Source organism: Phaethon lepturus, unplaced genomic scaffold, assembly GCF_000687285.1.
Source record: "Phaethon lepturus isolate BGI_N335 unplaced genomic scaffold, ASM68728v1 scaffold4728, whole genome shotgun sequence".
NCBI lineage: Eukaryota > Metazoa > Chordata > Aves > Phaethontiformes > Phaethontidae > Phaethon > Phaethon lepturus.
The window spans coordinates 75,487-102,920 of NW_010555414.1; the positions used below are offsets into that span (position 1 = coordinate 75,487).

Sequence of the window (27,434 nt, forward strand, 5' to 3'; positions counted from 1 at the left end):
ATTCTTGGATCTGATCACAGCGTGTTTGGCAGAGGACTTAGAAGGGTGGAAACCAAGGGTCAGTTAGGAGTCGTTTTGTCCACCAGCAGCACTCTGAAGAAGTATCTTAAAGCAGCCTTACAGCACAGATGTAAGGTGTTGCGTAAGGGTAGAACACAGCAGAGAAATACAGCCAGCAACAGCATTGTAGAGCCCACGCCCAACACCACTGAATGTACTGACCCAGTACATTTTCTCCATATTGTCCCCATTTTTATTTCTTAGCACATCAGAAGGTCCAAAAGGCTTCACACACCACTTCTGTGGCTCCCTTCTGTCACCGGGCTGATACAGTAGTTTTACACTGTCAGAGGAGTCCAATGAGATTAGCCAGTCTACCACATGAGTACCACATCAATACCGTAATTCACTCGCGTAGCACTTGCTTGGCTTTACCATGTGGACAGACCGGCCATACAGCTCTAGCCCTCTGACCCACAGCGCTCAGGCTAGCAGGTACCAGGCACAGGAGGAGGAGGAGCAGCAGTGGCACTCTCCCACTGCCTCTGTAATGCAAACTTTTGGAAATTCTACTTTGTTGTTGTTTTGGTTAGATAAACCCAAAGAAAGCAGGGTTTTGCCTCGGGCAGAAGCCAGGACACATGTCTTTATCACTCTTGTAGCTTGCCTTGAACATTGGTTATATGTGCAACCTTTAGCATCAGTTTTGCCAGGCTTACCCTCAACAACAACAGGCAATTTTAGTAGTGCAGACAAGGACTGTGGAACCCCATTTTTGTTACAAGCCCAGCTGTCAAGAGTACTGCAGAGACCAGTTGCACTAGAGACTCGCAGCCGGGCATACGCCGCTGAGTGCCTGCCGCAGGAGGCCAAAGCCAGGACCCTCCTCGCTATTGCGCTCTGCTTCCTACACCCCCACAGCCATCTGAGCGGGCACTGCCAAAAGCCACAGGCAGTCTAGTGCATCGTGGTTATAAGCGAGCCTATGCTGAGGAAGCAGGAGAACATGAACTAGTCTCCAGATGTGAGAGGAAGACAACAAACAACTAGGTAAAGGGCAGAAGAGAGCAAACAGCTCAACAGTGGGCAAAGAATATAAGGGAGCAGCACTGGAGCTTATAAAGCAAAAGAGAAATAGCAAGTGCCCCAGGATTTGGAGAAGGAAACATTAGTACTCACTTCTCACCTCCACAATACACAGGGTAGTTGGAGGGCAAGTTTTGCATCTTAACTACTCACAACCCACATGAGAATTTTTATGGGAGAATGTATGTGTTAGTTTTTCATATATTCTATTTCATTGCAGCATGTGGTGTACATTTTAATATTTTAAACTGTTGTAATAATATTACCTAGATTCATTGGTTGTTTTGCTTTACACAGCACCAGGGTTATGTTTTTGTTAAAAAATTTTATTTTAATGCTTAAGGCATTTGAGACTGAGTCTTGCAAAGTGTCAAGAGAAAAAAAAATAATAGCACTGAGAGTTATGACAAGAATGATGATCGTATGTTGAAAATCATGCTTGTTTATTTTATATTGAACAGATGCATCCAGAGCAGAGCTGGAGATGGCCTGATGGAACCAACTGGTAGAAAAACATGCCTTCAGTAAACTCTGCTTGTTGTTAGTACAGCAGCAGCCCTCTTCCCCAGGGAAGGCACCACCCATGTTCAAGGGGAGCTTCCCCTCCTATCTTTCCTGCATAGTCAGACCTGGAGCCATCATGCCCCATCTGCTCCTCTCCTGCCTCCAGCCATATGGGGCAATTGCAACCTGTTCCCCACCTTCTTTATCCCTAAGATCTTGCTGATATTCATTTGGCATAATTTCCCAGGCTGCAGATGTTTGAAATTAGTTCATTTGCATTTATAACATGCTAATAAATACTCTGCAGAATATTTAATAAAGACTATAGGTGAACAGGAGTTTCCTGTATATTCCAAATAAGTTTTCAAAAAGTTACCCAGAAAAAGAAGTTGCTTGGTTCCATGCAAGTGACAAAGTTTAAAACTTCAGCATCACAAAAACTTACACACAAGATATTGAACCCCTGATTTTGTATTCTTTACATCATCTACTTTCTTAGCAATGAGACAACTGTAGGATTACACTAGTAGACAGACTGGAATTTTGCCGTTGCTCTGAAAAAGTCTCTTCTTACCAACAGTTGCATGTATTGATCGCTACATGCAGAAGCAGCAAAACTTAATCCTGCTGTATGTTCTCTTTTTGTGATAACGCAGCTTAGTTTTTATTTACTTCCCAGCATCACTGATATTCTAAAATCTCGACCTCTCTTATGATAAGACTAAATAAAAGTTTTGGAACTGTGATTTGTATTTGGAAGTTCCTTTCAAATATAACTCTTTTCCATCACTGTAATGGCAGCTGTATTGATATCCCAGGCTCCCCGTTGAAAAAGTAAAAAAGCATCTTGACTAATGAGCGCTGAAATCATTGGCTTCTCTAGTGTGCCAATTCCCACAGCTCCCTCATAGCATGTGTGCGTAATTTGGACTATTTAAAAAAATACTTATAAAAATTAAAACAAATCATTATAAAGCAAATACTGAAATAAAAGAAAAATACGTTATCTTTTCAGCAGTTTTAAATCACTAAGTTACATTAACAAGTAAGTTGAAAGCTATACAGTCTCAAGTGTCATGAGCAAGCGGAGAAGAAAAACTGAAGCCTGTTTACAGCAAAATGTTTTCCTGCGTGCATTTTTTATCCCAGACAGATGGTTGAATTTTGTGGGTAAGTCAGCATGGGATCAGTTTTGAAGAAAAAACTTCACGAGTGCTTTTAGCTCTTACTGCAGATAATACAAGAACACATAACATCTTATGTGTGTGTCATGTGCAAGATCAGGAAATCTGACATCCTGTCATGACAAAGAATTGGCAACACTGTCAGTGAAATAAACATGAATGGCATCAATACATGGTGAAAGAAGTGTTAAATAAAGATGGAGCTGGTTTGTTTTATTAAATACCTTTTAGCTATTCCTTCTTCTAGAAGTTCTACAACTTGCTTGTAGTCTGTAACTAAATGTTGAGTCAATCCTGCCAAAGATTTAAGAAGAGTTTAAAGAATCAGTTTAAAGAGTTTAAAAGAGTTAAAAGTCAGAAATTTTCAGATGGTTTACCCAACAATTTACCCAGTATCAGGAGCATAAGAATGTTCTGCCAGGATGCCAGTCTGTTCTACAAGTAGCCTCTCAACTAAAGTAACCATTTTATTTTTGAAAAAAACTATTTTACTTTTAAAAAATAAAATAAAAAATTGCAGCCCATCCTTCAGATGCAGTGACATTAGTATAAAAAAATGCCTTGTACCTTCAAAGTACAGACTTTTTTCCAACTTGTCTGTAGAACAGTGGTATTTAAAAAATGGTGTAACTGAAATAAGAAATTTTCAGCTATGCCACTGCTACTAATTGGGTACAGACCCTGTAAAGAAGCTTTTTGCCATTGCCTCTGGATAATGGCTCTGCTCACGCAACTAACAGAATTAGGAACCAACCCCTGTGAATATTTACCATTTACTTAACCAGGCTTCAGCCTGCACCACTTAGGAGTCTTCACAGTTTTTTCAACCCAGAGGGTACCCAAATAATAATATGAAACGTCGTGCCTTTTCAGGTTTCTGAAAACTGCTTTCAGGTTTTCTTTTTTATTATTATTATTATTATTATTTTATTTATTTTTAGGGGGAAAAAACCCACTGAAAACAAATGAAAGAAATACTGCATTGCAGAGCCTGCTGTCGGAGTGGTGGTTGTGACTAACAGGGCCCCAGTGGAGGGCAGTGTGCTGCTGTGCTGTAGCAGCACTGCCATCCCCTTGCAAAATGTGAATTCCAGCCACCACACAAAATTAATCTCAACAGGCTTATATGTTACATAAATCCAGTTTAATATGCCTTATTTGCATTTTATGGTGATGATTAGTTATCATTTGTACTGCAGTGACTCCTAAAAAAACACCTGAGCTGCGAAGCAAGTCGTCATCATACAATACCTAGTAAAACTCTCCTTTGCAGAATGTTTTATCTCACAGCTGGAATCCAGGGCTACTTCCTTCCCCCACATGGATTTGGGTTTGGTTTGCTTTATTGCAGGCCACAAAAGTGTGGATGAAGGCAGAGTACTCAGTACTCACCAAAATGTGATTTATTTGGATCAAATAATCTATCAACTGCTAGAATGTAAGTCAAGATAAATATAAAATTCAACAAGACTGAAATAAGTACTTCTGACACTGTTAGAGAAGGTCTATCTTTACATGATAACAGCTTGCTTAACTTTAAATGAAAGCAAAATCTAAGTCAAAGATGGGAATTTATTTTAGTCCTTTAACAACTGATATACATAAAGAGAAAAAAAAAAGATTTTTGGATGACCCACACTTTAAAAAAATCTTAACTGTAGTGTGCATGCATGCACACACAGAACATATAGGATGGTTTTCAAACAAAAGCATTTCTTCTGCTCTCCAGTGTCCCTTTACAACACATTAATTCCAGAAGTCATCACATTTTCCATTTGAGAAAGAAGCCCATTATTTTTCCTATAGCACTGGGATCTTCAAAGCTCAGAATATGGAAACTATAATATATTGTTTTCCCAGACCCTTTTTCAGTGTCTTATTTAACTGAATACAAATCCAGTTATAAAATGGAGGCATAGAAGAAATTCTTACCTACCTACATTTCCATAAGTACTGAAATAGTGAATCTAGTACAGAGTTCAAAACATTTAGTTTTGCAATAAGGTAAATGAAATATTGTAAATGTTGTTTGAAAAAAAAATGACAAAGCATTCTGTTGGCTGCTAGAAAAAGAAAGGTCATTTTCAAGTCCCATAGAAAGATCAAAACCACTTGTTCGTCTAGAATTCTGCCTTGGAGTAAGAAAGGATCTCCCTCAGAAATCTGTCTCAGAGTAACAAAATAGATTGCATCATTTCCTGATTTAAGAGAGGCCGATCCCTTAACAGTGCAACCATCTGTGAGGGAGAAGTTTGAAACGATTCCAACCCAAAGCACTGAAACACTTTCAGCTTTTTAAAGGCTACAATCTCACAGCCTTTACGTGGAAAAATGATGGGCTGGAAACTATTCAAAATACTGAGTGTTCAGAGCTGCGACTTCCTGACTGGACTTGCAGATGGAAAATGCATTACCCAGAGCATCTAAGCATCCTTTCCTTAAAGGGGTTAAGTTTGCTGATTTTCCTCTCTCTCTGTTCTTCATCCAGTGCTAACTGTACTCTGGATATCATTGACACCAACGGCACAACTGACAAACGAATGGTACACTGGGGAGCTTTTGATCAAAGTCAGCAAACCTTAAAATTGCTCATGACTTGGAAGAAGTATTGGGCAAATACATATGCTAGTCCTTAATGTACTGGATCTATAGGAAACAATGGAAAATTCCTGAGCTTTGCTGATGTTGACCATTTTTATTTCTCCCATACAGCAAATTGCCCGTAAGGGGAATACAAAACAAGTTCCCCTTCTAGTAAACTTGCTGATAATCTGATCTCAGCCATCTAGCTATTGGAAACACTATTCTTGAGCTCTGATCCTGCACAGCAAGACTACATATAAAACTGCCAAAGACTACTTCATCATGTAGAAGGCCCTCATTACAGAGATTAGCAACTATTGACTGCAGCAATATATTACTGCAGTCGAGAAGGGCATTTTGTACTAGTGTGGTGACCCACTTCATTTTCTTGAATTTGATGTTATTAAAATCAAGCTGACCATACTTCTCTTGTGCATTCCAAAGACCTCTGGACTTTCTCCCTGCTGCTTATTTTTCATGTGAGCTAATGAGTATAGTTTCAAAAGGAGCTATGTAATCACACCTTCTTTATTAGTCCCTCTCCCCAAAAGACATCAGGGTTGTTTAAAGTAAAAAAAAAAAAACCTGTTACAGTTATTAATTGCATAAACTGTGCGTAAGCAATTTATTAATATACTTAGATACACATCTAAAAAAAAGAACTAGGTCATCTGACTGTTGCCCTAAGCCACTGACTCATGAGCCTGAAATCACTTCTGTTCACATGCTCTCACAACAGCATCTAAATTAACACATGATGCCTTCAGCAGAGAAATTACTTCATTTTTCATGCATGTGATCAGTTTTTCTAAAAAGGCAAATCACATTTATCATTAAAATGAAAATTTTTCTTACAGACATTAACACAATGATTTTTGGCAGATGTCAGAAAGAGGGAGAGAATCTTCTAAAATAAAGGATTTATAAACATGGCCAAAGCAGGCAAATATTATTTAGGTTAATCTTTTTCTATTATCCTTCCCTCTTGTTTTACAAAATCTAATCGATTGGGAACTTCTATGGGATATTTCCAAACTCTAGCATAAAATCTTTCCACTTAAAATTTTTAGTTGCATATAAATATAAAATCCTTATTCAAAAGGGGTAAAATTAAATTAGAAAAAAATCACAAAACAACAGAACTGGAAAAGAAGTGACAGATTTGGCCTGGAAGGTTCCAGATGAAGACAAAACACTGACAAAAGGCAAGCCAGCCCATTGGCAGAAGCTATAACTGCATTTTCTTTTAAAACAAGGAGACTCCATTATATGTAGCCAAGGAATCACTGGAGATATAAGGCCTGAGAAAAGGGATGGAAATTGCCAAGGAAGGAAGCAATTTAAAGACCTTTTCTTGTATGGTGAAAGAGCAGCTGCTAAAAGAAAATAATTAGTATCTGTACTCCACCAATAATGAAGTTCTCCAATAACAAGCAGGTAGAAAGAGAATCTTGGAAAGACCTCAATAAAGGCCAAATGTCTATGAATCTGCTTTTCAGAGAATAAGTTTGCCATACTAATGAGACCATCAATTCATCTGTTTTCCAACTCTTCTTAAACAGGATGCTGATGTGCTGGGAAAGCACAGCTGAAATAAGCAGAATGCCAGATAATCCCTTGTGTATAGGACCACGCAAGTTCAACACTTCCCAAGAGCTTACTTCAAATTTTGAAAGGAGGAATTGGTAACAACCGTTGGTTATTAGATGTACTGCGACAGATATACTGCAGGTGCCCAGGGAATGACAGCTGGCAATTCCAGGTTCCATTCAATCACATGGTCAAGTCACCCTATCTGTTGTCACATCTTGCCTTAATCTCCGAAGTGAGAATAACAATCTGATGTGTAATGCCATGATAAAGAAAAAGAGAGGGAGAAAAGGGACCCAGGGGAAAAAAGGAATTCACAAAACAACAAGACAAGAACGCTATTTAAAAGCCAGAACAAATCAGTATTTGATCTGATGTGACAAGACCAATAAAATTCTGTGTGAAATGCATTTTGCATACTAAATTCATACCCCCCAGGTGTTACTACCCACTTGGTGGCCAGCCAAGCAGTTGCAGAGTCAATGATACCAGAGGCAACTTTGGAATCCTGCCCACTAGATATAAGGCACACTGTAAAGGCAACTTAGGCATTTACTTTCTAAACAAACTCACTAATTTTTGAAGCTTGCATGAGTTTGGAAACGGCTCTTCCTTCTGATCTCCACTGTAAAGCTACTCTGTATCATTTTTCACTGGTGCACTGATTTTGAAAGATGCCTCAGTTGTTGGTCAGATTAAATGGCAATGTAGCAGGCAAACTTTACATTGGGAGTTAATCAATTTACAAAGTACCAATGGCCAAACTCCAGTTTAAAGCTATGTAAGACCCTGAAGTGAAGGCACCAATCAAAAGTGAAAATAAACTGGAAGTAGAAAAACAATGAGAGAGAAGGTAAGAACTAAAATAAGACAGACAACCGAATGGGAAAAATAGATATGTGGGTTTTTTAAAATCTGTTCTGTGTCACTTGATTTGAAAGCTATGATTCACTAGAAAACACAAAGCCACCTAAGGGGCTGCTGTTGAAAGTTTGAATTAAAAAGTGTGTGATGTTTTTAATCATATAATGCACCTACATTACCCCTCCCGTGCTTTTTCAGTTTAATGAAGGAAAATGAAGCTTATTGGGTTCTCACTAGGGTAATACAGATATTAATCGCTTCTTATGGCCTGGCTGGCAACATCAAACAGTTGAGGTTATCTACTTTTTTAGTATTATTATTTTATATATATACTGCTGCCAAGGACTGAAACAGGTATGGAGGGACCTTAGGCTAGTCTGGAGAACCCATTTAGAGCTGATGTTGGTGGATTTCTTGATTAAGTTTTCTTTAAAACAAAAGAAAGCAAAACACTGTGTCTCACGCGTGACCTATGCCTGGAAAGGCAAACAGAAAAGTGCAGGATACCCAACCAGTAGGATAACAGAGGCAAAGCTTTCAGCGTATTACGCATGTTCATATTAACAAGCAAATATTTGAGGAAAGCAACTCTCAAAGAGTAGAGGCAATTAGGATCATGCCAGGAACATATGTAAAGATACATACCGAGCCGACACACATTTACGTGAAATTCTGATGCTAGTTGTGAAGCCTGCTCTCACCTTGTACATATGGTCCTGTTTCAGGGTGTTCTCGGACTCGAAGTGTGTAAGGTTTCTTTTGGTCTGATTGTTTTAACAAATCTCGGACACGCTCATTATAGATTTCAAGAAAACTGAAAAGAAAAAAAAAGGAATGTTAAATGCACACAATTAAAAAAAAAAGCATGTATTTAGACAATGTAAGTATCTGAATCTTACATAGATATTTCATGATAAAGTTAATGAATTCATTTTCATGTATCTCCATTATTGCCTCTTCCCATGCAGTGCATGTAGAAAGAACTCATAGTAGCAAATTTCCAAGAAGCAAGGGGCATTCGATATTTTATTTAAAAAGTCATAAAATATGCTTTTTTAACACTAGTGAATCCAAATCCCCAAATTTCCAAACACAAAGCTTCATTAGATCAATGGGAATGATGAATAGGAATAGAAGGTAGGATTATGGCTCAAATTTAAGAGTTAAACAGGAAGTCAATTTGTAATGCTCTCCTCTTTAAGCTGTCTATACAAAAGTGAACAGACAGCATCTAAAGAACTACACTGAGCTGGAAAACTAAAGAAACACTTTATCATCCTTCCTCTGTGTTCTTCCCCTTGTTCCAAAATGATTATCATCTGAGAAAACAGAAATAAAATAAACTAGTCTTTGCTTTTTCTGATTACAGGAATATGTTTTTGAAAGCATTCATTGCCCAAAACAGTGACACTTACCTGACCTTTACTCTGCAAGATGCTGTCTGGTCTGAGTAATCATCCTTCCTTGAGAAGAGGCCCTGCACAAACCAGAAGTTTATGTAAATTTTAAATCCATCATAAAATCTCACTGCTTAAACAAATGCAAGTGAAAAAAAAAAAAGAGAGTACCTCACATATACGAGGTGTCAGCCCAATAGATGCCTTTGAATAAGAGAAAAAAAATTAAACAACATACTTGCTATCACTCTTGCAAAACTTACACTAGCCAAGTTATAAGAACAGGACAGAATCATAGTGCAGCATTAAAGTAATGACTGTATGGTGGATTACAACACAAACCACCTTGGAGTGTAGTTCAGAACAGCATGGTGATGCTCTACTACTCCAGCTGAAGCATCTTGCATGTGAAACACTGCAGGGACTCCTATGCTGTGTAATGTCAGCTGTCTTAGCTTCAGTGCAAACACTATTTATAGCAAAAGTCATTCTAGAGGAACTTCTATAGCATTGACGAGAAGTTTAGAGGCTTGGGTTAAATCCAAGAGTTGTTTGATGTAAAGATACTGGACATGCCTGTATCAGAGGTGTTGCAGTCTAGATGAAGCCAGGCTAACGCTGAAACTAGCTTGATTGGTCGTGAATATTTTGGTTTTTTCCTTACGCTACTTTTATTTCTTTATGCTATGGTATCACAGAACGGGCTTGGAACAGCTTTATGTTGTAGATTTATAAATCTGGACTCTCAAAGAAAACGGGATATGGGCTGTTAACAGCACCCAAACTAGCTGATTTAAACTTTGCCCAAACAGTCTACACAGCCCTGAAGTAATGGTGTTTTTTTGTGTGATGAACTGTTCTTATGACATGATTGCTCACAGTAGTGATTGCAGTGCCAAAACACCCTGAGAAAGACTCTAAGGCTCAGGTGGAATCCACTTGCTGCGCTGACCTTTAGAAGGCACACTTGAAATGGTATTGGAGGAGAAAGTCCAGGTTCATCAAGTGGATTACCATGGACAAAAGTTCAGTTCATACCAAACGGTTGTTTCTTCCTAGTTTTGAACACTGTTTCACGGTGTATACATGTTATTAAAGATCAAAGCAGGATTCCATTGGAGAAAGAAATAACTTTGTAAGCCAGAAATCTCTTAGAAACACTACAACTCAAAATTTCCTTGGAAAAAATTATAATTTCAAGGTGTGGCCATTCTGAATTGCTAAGATATTTTCAAAATAATGTAACACAAATATCCTGGTTTGTCACCTATTAACCCCAATTTTAACAATTCTTCGGGCTTTCATGGACTTAAGCTTGATTTCACATGAAATGAATGGAGGATCAGGTCATGATTTAATAAAATCCTACTGCTGATGTCTGTGGGGAAAACAAAGTTTTAAAAATCCAAACTCTTGCCAAAAGCACAAGCCGTGCCAGAACAGGGTTTGAACAAATTTTAATTATTTCACCTTAAAAACTGAATCCCATGGGTGTAAGAAATAGTGGTCCGCTCACACAAACTGTTAAATAAAATTTTTCTTTTTTAGGGGCATGTTTCACCAACAGCCAAGCATATTTATAGATGGAGATCAAATTGCCTTGTGTTGCAGCAGAATGGCGGAAATCCTCAACTGACTCCATCAATCTGAGCACCAAGATTAAAATGCACTTTAAGTAGTTCCTGGTAGACAAGAATCTTAAAATGTAACAGCTTCTGCAGACACCATTTAAATACATTCCAAAACTGGACCTGAAGCAAGTATTAGTTTCCACAGGCCAAAGGATAACTTCTGCAACAGGTATAAGTCTCAGGTAGATAATGAAGCCTGATACAAAAGTATTCCTGTAAATTGTATCCAGTTTTACTTGTGAAAGTAATTTAATTTCAGCATAGCTCAGACTGCCAAAAAATTCCCTGAGAATGCTTTGTATTATCATGAGCTATAGATTTCTAAATCAACTATTCAGGGGTATAGATTTTTTTTTTCCCCTCTAACATGGCAGTAAGATTCATACACAGTAAGATGAAGGTTATCCAAAATAAATATTTAAACTACACCATATTTTCCAGTATTTTTAGCTGATACTATGTTATTTACCTAAATGTAAAGGCTTGAGTCTCATTGTATACATATATATATATATAAAAAAAAAATACCAAATAAGACATGTATAAGCATTCTGCTCAACAAGCACCATAACCACAGTTTAAAAATAAAGTGATGTTTCTGCTGGACATCCCGCTCTCAACCCTAAGTGTAAAATGAATTATGTCACTCACAGGTGTTCCCATCATTGTGTAAGTTTTTCCTGAACCTGTCTGTCCATACGCAAAGAGGCAGATATTATATCCTTTAAATGCACCTGACAAAACAGAAGTGCCAAGGTCCTGGAACACCTGAAAAGACCAAAAGAAACAAAACAGTCTGTGAATAATATGCCTCCCTATAAACACTCTGCATTACTTGTGGATCTTGCAGTTTTAGTAACTCCACGGTAACAAGATTCTTCACAGTATTTGTCTTTCTAATTTATCAGACACAATGGTAAGTGCCTGGCATCCACTTGTTAGATCTTCCTCCAGATGCTGGTATGCCAAGCACAGTGCTGACACCGAGCAGTAGTGTTTAATTGTTCTTCCCTGCCTGCTATCTCTTATTTTATAGTTAGACTGTATGAATTCTTGAGAATCTCCTCCATCCCAAGTTTTTACACTCTTCAGCATAAATCTGATGGAAAGACATGATCAAGACTCTGATGCAATCACATTTAACAGGATCATTAGGCATCAGAATCAAATCAGGTCAAAAGCAATGCAAAGTCTAACCCAGAACCTGCAAGCAGACCTCACCCAAGCAATACTTCTACCTGACCTGTCTGGTCAGTAAGTGGCACCACCAAAGGCTAAACGCTTTATCTTCTATTCATGCCACACGCACAGTGATGCGCCGCCTTCTGCTCATCGTAATACAGAGGGACGAACTGTTACCACCAAGACAGTATCAGCCTCTAGAGACTTCCAAAGCCTGCACTGGTCCCACTGTGGCTGCAAAAGTTGGACCATCACAGCCAGACTACCCACACAGCAAGATCTGAGCAGTCATTCCTTCTGCTTACTCTGTTCCTTTTTTGGAGACACAGCTGCCCCACATTGTGACCGTGTTCCCAGCACATCAAAGCCTTGCCATAGACTAGCTGAAAGGACACTGGTAAGGTTTGCTAGGAAGTGCATGGTGGATCAAAAGGTTCCAGCAGGCAGGCTACCAACCCCTTTGCACAGCTTTGTCATTTCAAAAGAAATGTTATAAATATTCATGGCTTTGCCATTCACATAGAAAACTAGCTAGTATATATAGAGAGATGCACAGGATTTCAGTGTTTCACTGCTATGAAATCTCACCTACTACCAGGTCATTTGCTTCTCCAATGGACAGATAAATTGTACTAAACCCGATATAAAAATCAATATTTCACAGATGTCATCACTTTACCTAAACCAGATAAAAGATTACAAATCCTCTCCTGAGACTTCTATTTTCAGATCATATTTCAACTCAAACCAAGACAAGATGCTAATTTCTAGTCAAAGAATCAATAACATCCCCATCTGGCAGAATTCAGCTACCCCTGTCTGTATTCGTAAGGGTATGTGGCACGCCACAGCTTTTGCTTCATTAGGATTATCAGGTCAAGGAACTTTTCCATTCAAAGAGTTAACAGAGAAAGTCAAAAACAAAACATGTGGACACAAATCTAATAGATTAGGGATAACAAAGACAGCAATAAACTCTCCAGCCACTACTGGACAGGTCATTAAGAAACTGAAGCATAACTTTGGGGAGGGCCAATGTGGACTTCATAACCAACGGGCTGGAGGAAACAAGAGGAACAGGAGGATCTGGGATATTCGAGGGGCGCCTGCAGGGCTATGCAAAATTTTTTACGGAATGTTTAAGGTAAGGGTGCTTAGGAAGGAGAAAGGGGTACAAAAGGTCCCATGTAAGCAGCAGTAGATCAGTACACTTGCCTCACTGAGCCCTGTGCCTGGTGACAACAATCTGGCCTATTTTATTATCAAATCTTTTCTTGATGATCCTTCCACATAACCACACTCTCTACCCCTACTGACACTCTACATGTGTGAGTACTTTAAGGACTAGATGCCAGCAGCTGGAGACACTGGAGTGAATTTGGGAGCAGCAACAGTCATAAGACCTCAGGTGATGGGGCTGTCACATCAGTGGTGCCAGCAACTGAAGTCAGTGAGCCTCAGCACTGGTAGGTGGCATGGTCATGGACCTAAGGAGTGCGGGTCCAGGGTGCCAGCTACTGGGGAGACTGGGGGGAATAAATTCAGGTCAGCAACGGAAGTCAATCTCAGGAAATATGTTCCCCACATCTATGGTGCAAGCAACTGGAGCAAGTAGGAGTCTAAGTGCCAGCAATTAGAGTGAGACTATGTGTCACAGGGTCTATGTCCCAGCTACTAGGAGAACTGGGGTAGTGTGAGGGGCTCTGTCAACAGCTGGAGAGGGGACCATGGGTCCCAGGGCCCAGCTACTGGGGTGGCTGAGGTGAAGCAAATGAGGGTGTCAGCATCAGCACTTGGAGCAGGGAAATGCCACCTATGGGCCTGTGTGCCAGCTACTGGCATGGAGGGCGAGGGGCAGAGAGCAGGCTGGGGTGCTGATACGCATCAGCGTAGGGTTGTATAACCTGCTAGCAAACTTCAAACTGGATGAGCCAGTGAGCAGAAGGGCCAGAGCCCAGGCAGGAATATTAAATGGCAGTCGAGCCCATGCTGATAGTCAAGGGATTCAGGGCAGGGGTGCTTGCGAGCTTATGCACATTTGCTATTAAGCAGCAAGCTGGGCTATCAGGCAAGTAGAAGGCCTATAGAGCAGTATAAGACAGCTCAGGATCCAGGCAATATTATTGCCTGGATAGGCAGAGGGCCCAAGTTGGTATTTGAGGGATCTGCTCTCCAGACCTGGAGAGCAAGGCCATGTGTGTTTTCACCAGCAAATTTCAATCCTGATCAGCTGGATAGGAAGAAGGGGATGGGGCTGTCTACGCTTATGTTTCACATGCGTGCTGGTAGCGTTGTATGTGGGTGTTGAAGGCAACGCCTTTGGTGTAGGCAGCTGCATCAGTGTCCTGCATCTTCTGTCCTTGTCAGTGTTTGTGTTTTTGCAATACACGCTGAGACTCACTATTGGCTTAACTTGCAAAGGTGAAGGTAGATGCCCCATCCATTAGCATGGGATGTAAAGACCTCCAGGCACACAGGGCTGGCCTCCAGGAGCTGAGCAGGAGGAATGCTCAGGTCCTGGAGTCCACAGGAGGCAGTGGCCTTATACATACCTTAAGTGAATTAAGTTTTTTATTGGCAACAACTTATCTGTGGTCTCGAATAATGAGATCAAAGCCAGAAGTCCTGAATATACACTGAGAACTAATAGTTCATTTGCAGCACATCTGGCTAGTAATTCCTCACCAAGGATAATATGCCATAAAAAGGTCAACTTTTATGGACAGGAAGAAAAAAAAAAAGTAATATTATTAGCAAAATAAATCAATGGCTCGTAGTTGATGAATAAGAGAATAACTGACATACTAGCATGGCAGTTAAAAGTTATGCTGAAATGACCAATCTACTACTTTCACCTAATAAACAAACATTGCCCAAATTAAAGAAAAAAAATTATCACATTACTTTTACAAATATCAGTATATACAGTGACATGGATACATGTTATTTGCCGTCACAAAGGTTTAGAATCTGTATAAAGAAGCCAGAAATGCAGAAAAAGACAGAGAAGGGGCTTAAGAAATTGATGGTAGAGAAGAAAGTTACTGAGAAGCATTTAGAAATGTAAATTTTAAGGTCATACTATGGAAAGAAAGTGCATAGTTCAACAGAAGAGGGAAGTTTACCCCGAGGGATTTTAACAGCCTGAGCGTTAGCATCAAAGGGGACATAAAGGGCTAGGCAAAAAACTGAAAGACAGCTAAGAAAGCTATACATTCAAAGCAGCAGGCAAAAGAAAGATAAAAAAAACAGAGCAACAATTACAAAGCAGTTTCTGAACCTTATAGACAAGGAGAAAAAGTTGAATTTGATAAAGGGAAAAGGAAGTTCCTTCCAGTGGCAGAATGGAGCTGCCACTTGAAACCTCTCTCAAAGCCATTACAAAAGTTGTGTTTCTGTTACCCACTTCAGATACAAACGTTTCCCAATGCCACAACCAGAGCTGAGAGAAAATTGTTCCTTATAAATCAAGTACATACTGGAATTATAAAATACGATCACAGGCAGCACTTTGTCCATGAGACTTGCTTTCCGAGTTGTGGGAAAATGTAGCTGCAGGGATGAGGCTGGGGGTTGGGTTTTCTTGGAGGTTGCTTGCAGCAGTGTTTCAACATCTGTTTTTACTTATATCCCTTCATCTATGGGAGCCCCACTTAAAAATAATTGAATAAGTGTATCAAACTGTGCAATTAGCCCTGTTGCTTTCATTTTACTCAATCAGTGGGATTCAGTGGGTCTGACTGTAACCCGATTTCTTACATAAAGGTGGTCTGCAGAAACTGGCCCTGTGTTTGTTTCAGAGTTCACATGTTCCGAGACTTCCACTGCTCCTGATTTAGTTTTTGTTTTAGTAACCTGATTGCATTTGGCCACATGTAGACAGTATGTAATGTATCCCTATACCATCCCAGCATAGTTCCTGCTTCTGAACTGAGTCACTATTTGTTTCAGTGATTCAGCAATAGTTGTGTCAATCTGCTAATTAAAGAAGCTGCCACAGGTAATGGCCAGAGCTGAACAGCATACTATATTTGAACATAAGCATGCCACTGCTTTAGAGCACAGTGATAAACATAGAGCAAGCTACATGCTAAACACAATGATTATGAAGTTACCCCTTTCAGTAATACTGATGATACACTCCCTCTTGTCTCAGTGAAGAAAGAGGTCAGCCCCATATTTACAACACCACTAGAACAGATTAATCTGGTTTTCTTCAATAAAGATGTTTAGGAAAGCATCTGAGCACGAACAGCAGCAACGCAAATCACTGTAACTGATTCTTGGCAGGAGACATCAATCAACGCAGGATATAAGTCAAGTCCCTTGACGTTGTACAGCCCATAGATCAGTCTCGTGTGGTCAGAAATCTGTTTAAATAATCCTTTAGAGGATATAAGTCAAGTCCCTTGACATTGTACAGCCCATAGATCAGTCTCATGTGGTCAGAAATCTGTTTAAATAATCCTTTACAGTAAATGTGTACACTGATCAAGGACAAGACAGGAGCTTGCAACTCAAATGAGCATGCAGGCCATTAAAGACTCATGAGTTACACCAAACTGCAACTAGTGGCTTTATATATAATCCCCACCCTCTTGTGTGTCCTTGCCATTCTCTCACAGATACTTCAGCACCCACCACCCCTCCACTGCTCCCTGCCATCCTCTCGTGTATCTTCACATCCTCTCCCAGCTGTACTTGGTCCAGAGCTGGGACACAAGGTGTACTGCTTTGGGAAAGGATATGACTGACCTGTTAGAACATGGGACACTGCCAACCACTCCAGCAGCTGGCAATTATCAGCCTTGCACCAAATACCACAGTCTGATTCTCAGCTCTGGTAGGCCACAAAGAAATTCCCTGTAATTTAAATGTGTCATGAACTGCATGTGATACAGCCTTTTAAAAGACGGAAGAATGGCATCCTCTTCCAAACACCTTTTGTGTTACTAAACAGTTACTGCCTTCCTCCTGCTCACTCTGCCTGCCCTCTGCACCCCAACTTCCAGAATTCACCTCCTCTCTGCACTCCTGGCTTTTCTACTTCGCTGCTTACTATTCATTTAGATGTCAGATCCCCCCAAGATAGCAAAGTAATCATGACATAGTTCTTGAGCCACCTAACCTATTTACTTAAGGCAAACCTCTTAAGGTTATGCTCCCATGTGAATTCTCCAGCGAACACTGAACTTTCCCTCAGTATAAAACTTGTAGGAACCTAATATCAGAGATCTCTACCCCTCTTTCAAATTTGGTTCAACCTAAGCAGTTTGTTCAAGAATCATTGGGAAACACAGGCCAAAAACAGTCACTGTAAAATTGCATTTCTTCAGAAAATCAGGATAAGAAATTGCAGTTACTACCTATTCAGCAGAGACTAAGATTTCATGAGCTAATTTTTCTGTAGATTCTGCCTGCTCTGGACATGCTCCAGTTCATGAGGTGAGAAGGACTTTCACGCAGATTCCAAACTGGACCAGGACATCTCCAAGACAGGACACAAATTCAGAGCAGGAGAAAGTTCATCCTGTGTGAGTGGCTCAATGATTTTCAGTAGCTGGGAATGTGAACGTAGGGAGGAGTAAAGAATCTGATCTAAATTCAAAATGGCAAGAGCCAGATCTGAAGATTGACAGAGAACTGGGGAATAACTGGGTAAAAGCACCAACCAGCGAGAACCAGTAATACTGAAAGGAAGGAATGAGAAGAGAATAGAATTGATAAGACAGTCCGAATGAGAAGGGATGATAGTCGAACTGGACAAGGTTAAGGGAGGAAAAGGGGACTAGTATCCATTGGGAGCAACAGATCAATGAGAAAGAGATTGAGTTTGCAAGCCAAAGTGCAGGAAACCTTTGGGTTGGGTTGATACGGAGGACAAAGAAAAGGGACAAAAGTGTGAAAGGCAGACATTTGTAGATCTGCAGTCCAGAGGGTAGGATTCTGGGACAAACCAAATGGGATTGGAGTCAAGCAGTATAAAGAACAGGACAAAGAAATGACAAGATGCATTATCTTGAAGTAATAGGAGCAAGGCTAGTCTGTGCTTACTTCACTTTAGAGTATCAACATTGAATACATTCAGGAATTTCGCATGGTTCGTTGTACGCAGAAGTGGCCCAAAACCAGTACTCCACATCCATGTAGAAAGCTGTACTGCACATGGTAAACTTCTTACAACAGGGATAAATGCAGCCTAGAGAACTATCTTGATTCTATGTTGAGCTGTCCTCCTTTCTGAAGGTTCATAATGGGTATTTGAGTGTTATTAATTGATCTAAGCATAATAAACCAAAATCTTTACATGGTGGCAAGCCTTTGGGATTGCAATGCTAGCAGTGTCATCTGGACATTGAAGTTGGAATTTTTGAATAACTGCATTTTACTTCTAGCTCTGTTGTTGAAACTTTCGTATGACATTGAGCAAACTCATTTAACATTTTAATTGCTCAATTTTCCCACTGATAAAGTAGGAACAATGCTCTCCATCAGTAGAAAATTGTGGGATGTTCTCACTAGTGTTCATAAAACTTGCAATCTTAGAACATCCATAGCAATTTAAGCCAGTTGTGTAAATTATTGTTTGCTCACTCTCTCCACATACATTGGACTCTCTGAAAGAAGAACATCTAACCCCAAAGTCCCAGTTAAGCAAAGCTCTGTTACATTTACTCTCTATTAAATACACATGGCTACTCAGACATTTCAATCCAAATATGTTTCAAATCAGTCCTTTTTGAATTAGGCCTTGAGAGAAGATGTATTATTACAAACAAAATTGGATAACTGAAAACAGTGCCATAACCCTATGATGAGATAATGAATGAGAATTTTAAATATTATTTACTGAAATCCTATTAAAAAGCTGATTTGTACTGTTTTGTGTTCTTTCTGGTAAATGACTCTCCTTTTGTGAGGATAAATTACAATTCGTTTAATTGAATATAGTCTAAATTTAGTTAGAAAAGCCTCTCTGTTTTAGTGTACTGCAGAAAAAAAAATGGAGAAGTGAAGCACAGAAATTGATTTATGGCTTGTTTAAAAAATAAAGGAGAGTAATTGAAATCAAAGCTTTTTCTATGCTAATATCAGAGGCATTAGTCCAAATATCCATCAATATCAACAGCTGCAGATCACGCAAGAAGTACTACAATTAATCATTCTGGACATATGTACTAACATATTTCATGATATAATGGATCTAATCATGTTTTTTATTGATCAAGAGGAAAAGGGGGTAAAAAAGAAAAAAAAAAAGGGATTCTGCTGGATTTCTTCCAAGTCTCACTTTTGAAATGAAACTTCAGGAAGATGAGGTTTTTCAAAGAACATGAGTTGGATATGGCTTCCTGCAGAGAAAATGCCATTTGGCCGAGACAACTATGTCTTCCCTGCATGGCTGCTCTACGTGATTGGCGCTGTTCAGTTTGTCCACGCAAGAATGCTTCTTTCAACAAAGCCGTAACTGGCTTTGCTATGCCTTGTTCCTGCACTTGCCCAGCTGTATCTGGTCCACATCCCATGATGATCTGTGAAACATTCTACAATTTATTACCTGTCAACTGTCCTAAAAGTGGAAAAAACATGCCTTTCTGAAGAAGTTATGAGAGGCCGTTAAGACAACTGTTATCATTCAAGGTACTTTGCTGGCATGCTCACTACTAAGTGGCCAGGTTCCAGTTCAAATCTAACAAATCTTGAATCATACCAAGTTAGTCCTCATTACAGGACTTTCAGTACAGATAGGAGAAAGGCAAAGGTTTGATCTAAAATGTAGTTAAAATGTCCCAATCTTGCAGCTCAGGCATACCAAAATGCTGTCCAAGTTGTTGCAATATGAACATATTTGGGGTTGAAACTGTTTTGTATTAGATAAGAATCATCTACTTCAAGTGTAACAACAGATCACTTAAAGATTTTCTTAACACCTTTCTCCCCTTTCTGTCTCTTCCCCTCCCTCAGTTAGCATAATTTCTCTTCAGAAAAATTGTTTCAACAAACCTCCAGTGCAAAATCTTGTAGTCTTACAAAATTCCACATCATCCAAGGAAAATTACTGTTCAAGTAAAGAATAATAAATCAAATGCTCCTTGAGCCTGGGCTTGGTATTAACAGCCCTGACAAATGACTTTGTCTATTCGATGGTAGACTATCTGACCACAAAAAGTTAAATTCTTTGTCTCTCTCTTCAAATATATTAATTCTTAAAATTAACAAAGTTTTAAAATAATTAAAAATTGTTTTAAAGACAAAAAAAGTCACTCTTCAAAGATTTTATGCATCTCAAGTCTAGCATCTTAAGTCTGGAATTACAAGGTCAAATTTACCATTAGCAATCATGCCAAAGTGAATGGTTCTGTGTGGGATAAGTGTGCCTGCTTCCCATCAATTTATGCTGCTTTCCTTTTTCTCCTCTGGTTTGCACACCAGCTGTTTTAATTTGGTCACTACGTATTACCTGTGACCATCAACAGGATATATTTAGCCAATCCTAATACATGCTGTTTAGATCTGGATTGTAGAACTTTGAAGACACAAATAGAAAACCTTTCAATGAAGTCTTACTACAGTGTATGTTTTCCACATATGTGAATAACAAATTTTGAGGCCATTTAAATCCTAAAAATTCGATTTCATATAACCAAATAAATTTATCAAAGACAAAAGAATTTCCACATAGCATATAAGGAAAACATTAAAATGAGGACAAATTCAGATTCCATTTGCTGTTATGTAGGGAAGCAAAACAAAAAAATTAAAAAAAGTAATTTAGTGCACCCTACTTATCACTATTGAGTTAATCCTATTTAAAAGCTAGAAATATTTACTACATATTTTCTTTGAAATCCAAACGTATTAAAGGTCAAATGAATGCGCCGCTCTGCAAACAACCTCTGAAACTCTATTGGAAGTGAAAAATCATGAAGTGCAAACTGCAGTCAGCTTGAACACAAAGTAAAACCGCACCAAAACCTTGCAGTTTGTATCAGGTCACCCTTGACAAGAAAGTTTGGATTTATTACCCATTTCAAAAGAAAATAGTAATTAATAAAACAGAACAAACTGAGACATGTTTCTGGGTTGCTTTTTCAAGAATAGTTGAGAACTTTAACCTTTCCGCCCAGACCATTTTTAAAGTGGCATATGAAGAATTTTAATTGGAACTCTACTTTGCATTACTAAAAGATACAAAAATTGAAAGAGCCCAAGATATTTCAATGAAAGCATACCACCTGTCCAAAGAAACAGCGATAACTGTGTGACAGAAGACGTTTTTCCCCTCTGTTGAATGAACCTTTATAAAAAGTTTCACACACTAAACCAGTAAAACTCACCTTTTTTAGAAATTGGGAGTATGCTTTGCAGTTAGATTTGTGGGTAATAAGCAAAACAACCTTTTTCACTACCAGGAGATTTATAACAGGGAAGCAATATTCTATCCTGATCCCTTCCCATTTGTACAGCACAATCAGAAATCTTCTGAAGCTAAAATTTCAGCGCGCTCTTTGGCTGGCTTAAAAGTAAAAATTTATACTGGCTTTTCTACACCTTTGTTAAATAATGGATTTTCAAGATACTGAAAAATACCCTATTTATTAGCCTGAGATTATATCACATTTTATCACGAGACCTGCATGTCTGTGTATAAATATGCATAGCAGACAGGTAACTATATTTTTTTTTTTCCCCTGGAATGAAAACACATATTTTTTGTGCTAGTGCCAAGAAGAAATAAAATATGGCATAAATCACATCCAGTCAGACACCATAAGTGACAGACTTTTATTATTAATACTGATGGTTTGGGACTTTGTTATTTTAGATTGAAATCTTTGCTTGGATATTAAAAGTGTGAAGCTTTTTGTTTTTAAACTCTTCTTATCAAAAAGGCTTATGTATTTTTGTAACAAAAGTTTTAGCATATTCTATTTCTCCCAACTGTCTGTGTATATTATGAAGTTTTTTTTCTTTTATATTCCTTGACCTCTTAAGTTAATACCAAAGCAGTGGCCTGTGGATAATATCCCTGCAACGTATAACCTTTCCATGTGTCACAAACAAAGACAGACAGAAAGTGTTGGCTGTCAGTTTTTCTTTTGATCCTAATAAAAAGTTGGGGATAATTAAACTCTCCTTTAATGCATATGATTCAAACTAATGCTATTGACTACTGTGACATGACGCTCAGCAAGCATCTGTATCTTTGACTTTTCATTGAATCACTATGCATTGAATGGATATGCAACTAGGACAGTTGACAGCAAATATATATTTTTACATTGTAACTGTAATGGGCTCTTCTTATTCTGTGATAATGCCCCTCTTACAGAAATAAATGCTTTAATTTCAAAGATAACAGGGGCATTCTATCAGAAATGAAGTTTTGGCACTATAAATACAAAACTGGCCTTTCTTAATCCAATCAGAACCTGAAATGCAGAAGGAAACAAAAAGTAGTTGTTTTAAACTACATTAAGTTTTCTGTTGTGTTTTGGGGTTTAATAATTTGGGAAGTGGAAAGTCTTCCCAAGTCGCTCAAGCCAAGTCTCTCAGTAACATGGAAAAAAAAAAAAAATCCAGTAAACCTCCAGGGACAGCATGTAATGACAAGTTTGCAAATTTAAAGGAACAATATTGATAAGTAAGAAGGGGGCGTTTTGGTTTTTTTTACCACAAGTAATATCTGGTAAATGATACTTAAATTTTGCTTAGACTACAATGAACAGGCTAGGACCAACTCTGACTGAAGCAGAGGAGAAGGGAGGAGAAAGCAGAAGGAGTAGAAGACAGGGAGCTACACCTTTTAGGAGCAACAAGCTAACAGAATAGTTTATCAAGTCTTATTTGTAAGATAACGGTTTTCTTATTTGCAAGTGTCTGAAATGGTCAATATTTAATATCATCATTAGGAAACTAAACTATTCTTGGAAACTTCAGACATTTCAAGGGAGTTTATTTGGTCAAGGCAAAAAACCAGACAAGAATAAAAACTTCTGGTAATTTAAAAAAAAAAAGGTTTTTAATAAATAAAATTGCTACTTGTTACAGGCACAGCCCACAAGCATCAATTACAACAAACAACTCACTAAAAGCAAACCACTTGTACTGTAAAATGTTAGGCTAAAGTTAGCATATTAAAATAAATTCCCATAGGTTAGGAACTGGGACCAAAATCAGAAACAACTTATCTTCTTGCACAGCATAATTTAAAAATAGCCTTTAAAATACCACTGATTTGATGAAAGAGGAAAAGACTAAACTTAAGACATACGGCCAACAGCTGGGTTTCACCATAGAACCAACAAATGGCCTTATAAATGGTGAAAAAACCTCAATGGCTCAATTTCCATTAAAGATTTGCCAGGCAAACAAGAAAAAAGAAAACTTCCTCATCAGTAGATAGAAAGCTTCAAAGCATCAAGACAATTGCAACAGATCCAGGTGCTAAATGAACTTAGTATAAAAAAGGTGCTGTTATTTACTATACAAACAAAAATCACTCTCAACTGATGGGCCAGTTTAAGCAACTGCATCAACTGTAAGAGACTCAGTCCTGCAGTATCTATCTGCCACCATCTCCACTCTGAACTACAGATACACGGTATCTCTTATTTGATGTGTTTTCCTTACAGATACCTGCCCCCTAAAGCTGTTACTGTTTGGGTTATGACCAAATTCTGTTAAATTAAATTGCTGCTACATCTCAGATGTAGCATCCAAGACTTGGATTTAAGGTGAAAAAAAAATTTAATGAAATAGAATTACACAGAACTAAACAATTCCTGCTAAAATAATGAGAGCCTTGATTCCAAAACCTTCACAAACCCCCAAAGATTAATTTAAATAAAAAAAGCAGAAAGAGGATGCAAGGAAGGAATATCTGAAAACAAATCTAGGGGGTTGTTCCAACAATGGAAGGCTTTTTCCACATGTGTTTTCTCTTAAAGAATGTTAAACAAATGTCAGCTGAAGGGTTTTCTGTACAGGGCCAGAGAAAGCACAAGCAAAGGGAAGCGCTTTATGCTGATCAGCTGCGCAGAACCCTCTACTGTGACATTAGGATTACTTCTTTGCAACATTACTTTTTGGTTTGAATGGGATAAGGCGCGGGGGGGGGAGGAAGGCATCAGTTGGCTAGTTTGGGAACATTTCTTCTCCCTTGTTAAGAGGCCACAGCTTGACAACTAGGATTACTTCTTTTCCTTCTCTCTAGCCAGCCTTTTCAGTTTCTTTTCCCAGTCAAACCGGAGGCAGGGGACTGAAAGGGACGTCTTCTCTCCAGCTCAAGAAGCTTGGCCTGTGGCAGAGGCACTTGCACCAGAACTTGAGAGACAGTTCAGTTCTTGGCACTGCCAACAGACTTCCTGCGTGTCCTTCAATCCCTTTGTGCTTTAATTCTCCCTGTGAGAGACAATGATTTCTTTGTTCATCTTATCAGCTGTAATTTTTTTCCCCAGTGGAAAAACTGTCTGCTCTGTGTGGTAATGTACATTCATACTGTTACATATAGCGTGTATAAGTTCAATCTTGATTAAGGTATTTAGGTGGAATGGTAAAACGTTACAAAAGTCACAGATAACATATGACAAATATATACCATTCCTCGGGGCGGGGGGTGGAGGCAGGAATATGAGAAACACTGACTAGGCTGAGTGGTAGCTTTACATTCTTGCCATTTTACCATTGAATTACACAATCATGAAAATACACTTTATCATCAAAAATCTACATCATTTTGAAAAAGAAAAAAACTCTGTGCTTACCACACCAATCTAATTTATAAGTGTTCTGACAGAAATCCTGAACTTTTTGAAGAGTGAATGACTCTCTTGCAGCAGGCAAAAAAACCCCCCAGAACTACTCTGTAGCATCATTGTATTATCTAGCTCTTTAAAACTAGATAAAAACTTCAATAAACATTCTCAGGGAAAAGAAGGAGAAAATTTCAAGTAAATAGCTAGCTACACACAGCCTGCAACACTGTGTCTACAAGCCACTTAATAAGCAGCTAAGTGTTTTTGTTTCTCTGTCCCAGGCATCGGGGACTGCAGGTTTGGGTGCTGCTCTACCCATATGGGTGCTTGTTTGCATGGTTGGATGTCAGAGGCACAGATTTCATTTCTGTGCTGTGCATCTTCACCTGCAGAGTAGTAACACACTGACTTACGCTAGTGTCAGCAATACACAGCGAAGGAAGGTTTCTCCTGAGTGAATCCTGAGCCAGACTGAAAGAATGGATCCACAGGGGAAACTAAAAACTCCAGCTTTTCTAAAGGTCTAGCAAAGGGTACTATCACAGCTGCAATAAGCAGCACAATATTCTCTACAGTCACACTATTTTGCTCCACCAGGACCAGAGAATGTTTTAGACATCCCACTCCCCTAGCTCAGATATTACTTCGTGCCAGAAAAATAATGTAATTTGTCACTTTAAATGTTGTGATATCACGATTATCTGCACCTGAATGTCTACCAAAAGAAAAAAAGTCAAAAAAAGCAGAACAGTTTTACTGATATCCTCTGAAAATGAGCAAAATAAATACTGTGTGAGTTGTCAGTTGTTTTGTTTGTATATATACACACACACACTGAATTGTATCTCTCTTGCAATGAAAAGAGCAAGGAATAAATAATGGATTATAATGAAGTTATAAATATCCTGCATTTTCTCCCACCACTGCTAGCTCTTGGCTAGGATCCCAGGTCATTAGCGGATGTCTGATTCCATGTGAAAGGAAAGGAAAGAAAAACAACATAAAATTAGTAAGTTTTATTGTTTAAGGCAGCAGGGACAAATATCAATTCTCAGCCGTGTCTCTGAAAATAACTGCCCATTAATTTTGTGAGAAGATGGAAAAAAGATTGTTCCTTGACTCTATTACAAGGGGGCGGGAGAAAAAAAGTGATCCAAGTTTTTCAGTAATTTAGTAAAGGCTAACAATCATCTGTAAAACTCAGACAACAGCACAATGACATTATCAAGATTAGATTTCTTCTTTTTTTCTCCTTCAGCTGGAAATGGGTATTCTCTTTTCATCTATCAGCTAATTCAAGTTGATACCTCTGCTATTAGATCATCAGCACTTAAAATTACTACACTGGAAAACAATTCTTAAGCCTACAAAAATATACTTTACTAGCAATAAGCTCATTTCTTTACCTTCATAAAAGAGACAGCATTGCCAGAAGAAAGTAAAAATGAAGCAAAAGGGACGACAAGACATTGAAAATACTGATTTATATCAATAATTCTTTTAAATTACAAGTAGAAATTCTACAAAGCAGATTCCATTTGTAAAACTATCAGCAACAACTGAATTTCAACAGTACGCAAAACTAATAGGCTTCACTTCATGCTTCTGAAATTAAATTTCCTGTATTTGGCATTGTTTAATCTGGATGAATCTTGCAAGCACTCATGGAGTTCACTAGTGCCTGGTCTCAATCGCACCTCAAATTTCAGTTTTTGACAATTACAATTACGACAGCTGTTGGAAAAATACACATTAACTGTTTCAATATAAAGTGTGTCTTAAGTTTCATCTATATAAATTATATAAGCTAATCATAGAATCATTTAGGTTGGAAAAGACCTTTAAGAGCATCAAGTCCAACGGTAAACCTAACACTGCCAAGTACCCCACTAAACCATGTCCCTAAGCACCACGTCTACAGGTCTTTTAAATACCTCCAGGAATAAATAATAAATAAATAAATAAATGGCCAAATCTTCTTGAAAAACTGTAAGCCCAAAAGTAGTGATTTTGAGTTCCACTGAAAACTGACACACCAAAAAAATATTCCCTTTAGACATTAAAAGGTACAAAAACGCAGCAATGAAAGTTACTTGAACACAGTTTCATTTTTAAACTGATTTTTCACTGTCCAAGTTCAGAACATTAAAAACCAAATAAACAGCAACTACTATAAAATTTTCCACTTTATACTCAATTGTATTATTAGCAGCATATGTAAAAAGGGGCTTCAGATTTCTTGCAATAATTTGTTTCCCTTTAAGTGTGCAAGTAAATGCAGTCTTACCTGCCAAGGTTGGGATTGAAGAATCTATATTTTGCAGGCAGCAAGCAGCAGCAGTTAAGCAAAGAAAGGAGCGGCTTACCATGTTTTCTTACTCTGGTGCACTGATTGTCTCATCAATTTCAGCCGGTGAAAAACAAATCCTCTGACTCAAGTTGTTAGAGATGTATTAAAGGAAGAACCAACTTTTAACCTGATTCCATAATACAACACAGACATATATTTTGTTTATAATTTGGGATATTAAGCAAGTTGTAGCAGTATTTTTTTGTTAATAAAGCAATTCAGGTCATCTGTAAACAACTCTGTTTATGATGTTACTATACAAATCAGAAGTGTTGCCACTTTAAGACAGAAGTCTCTATATTTAA

General features: G+C 38.4%; 1 protein-coding gene across 1 annotated transcript in view; it reads right to left on the minus strand.

Annotated features, from left to right (window-relative positions):
• Positions 1 to 27,434, minus strand: part of STARD9 (StAR-related lipid transfer (START) domain containing 9) — a 102,040-nt gene that overhangs the window by 51,762 nt on the left and 22,844 nt on the right. Inside the window, exons 6-10 of the mRNA XM_010292140.1 lie at positions 11,491 to 11,607; positions 9,380 to 9,412; positions 9,227 to 9,288; positions 8,513 to 8,625; positions 2,999 to 3,068 (exon numbers count right to left, since the gene is read on the minus strand). Of these exons, the coding sequence (XP_010290442.1) occupies positions 2,999 to 3,068; positions 8,513 to 8,625; positions 9,227 to 9,288; positions 9,380 to 9,412; positions 11,491 to 11,607 (395 nt within the window). The remainder of the gene's footprint in view (positions 1 to 2,998; positions 3,069 to 8,512; positions 8,626 to 9,226; positions 9,289 to 9,379; positions 9,413 to 11,490; positions 11,608 to 27,434) is intronic.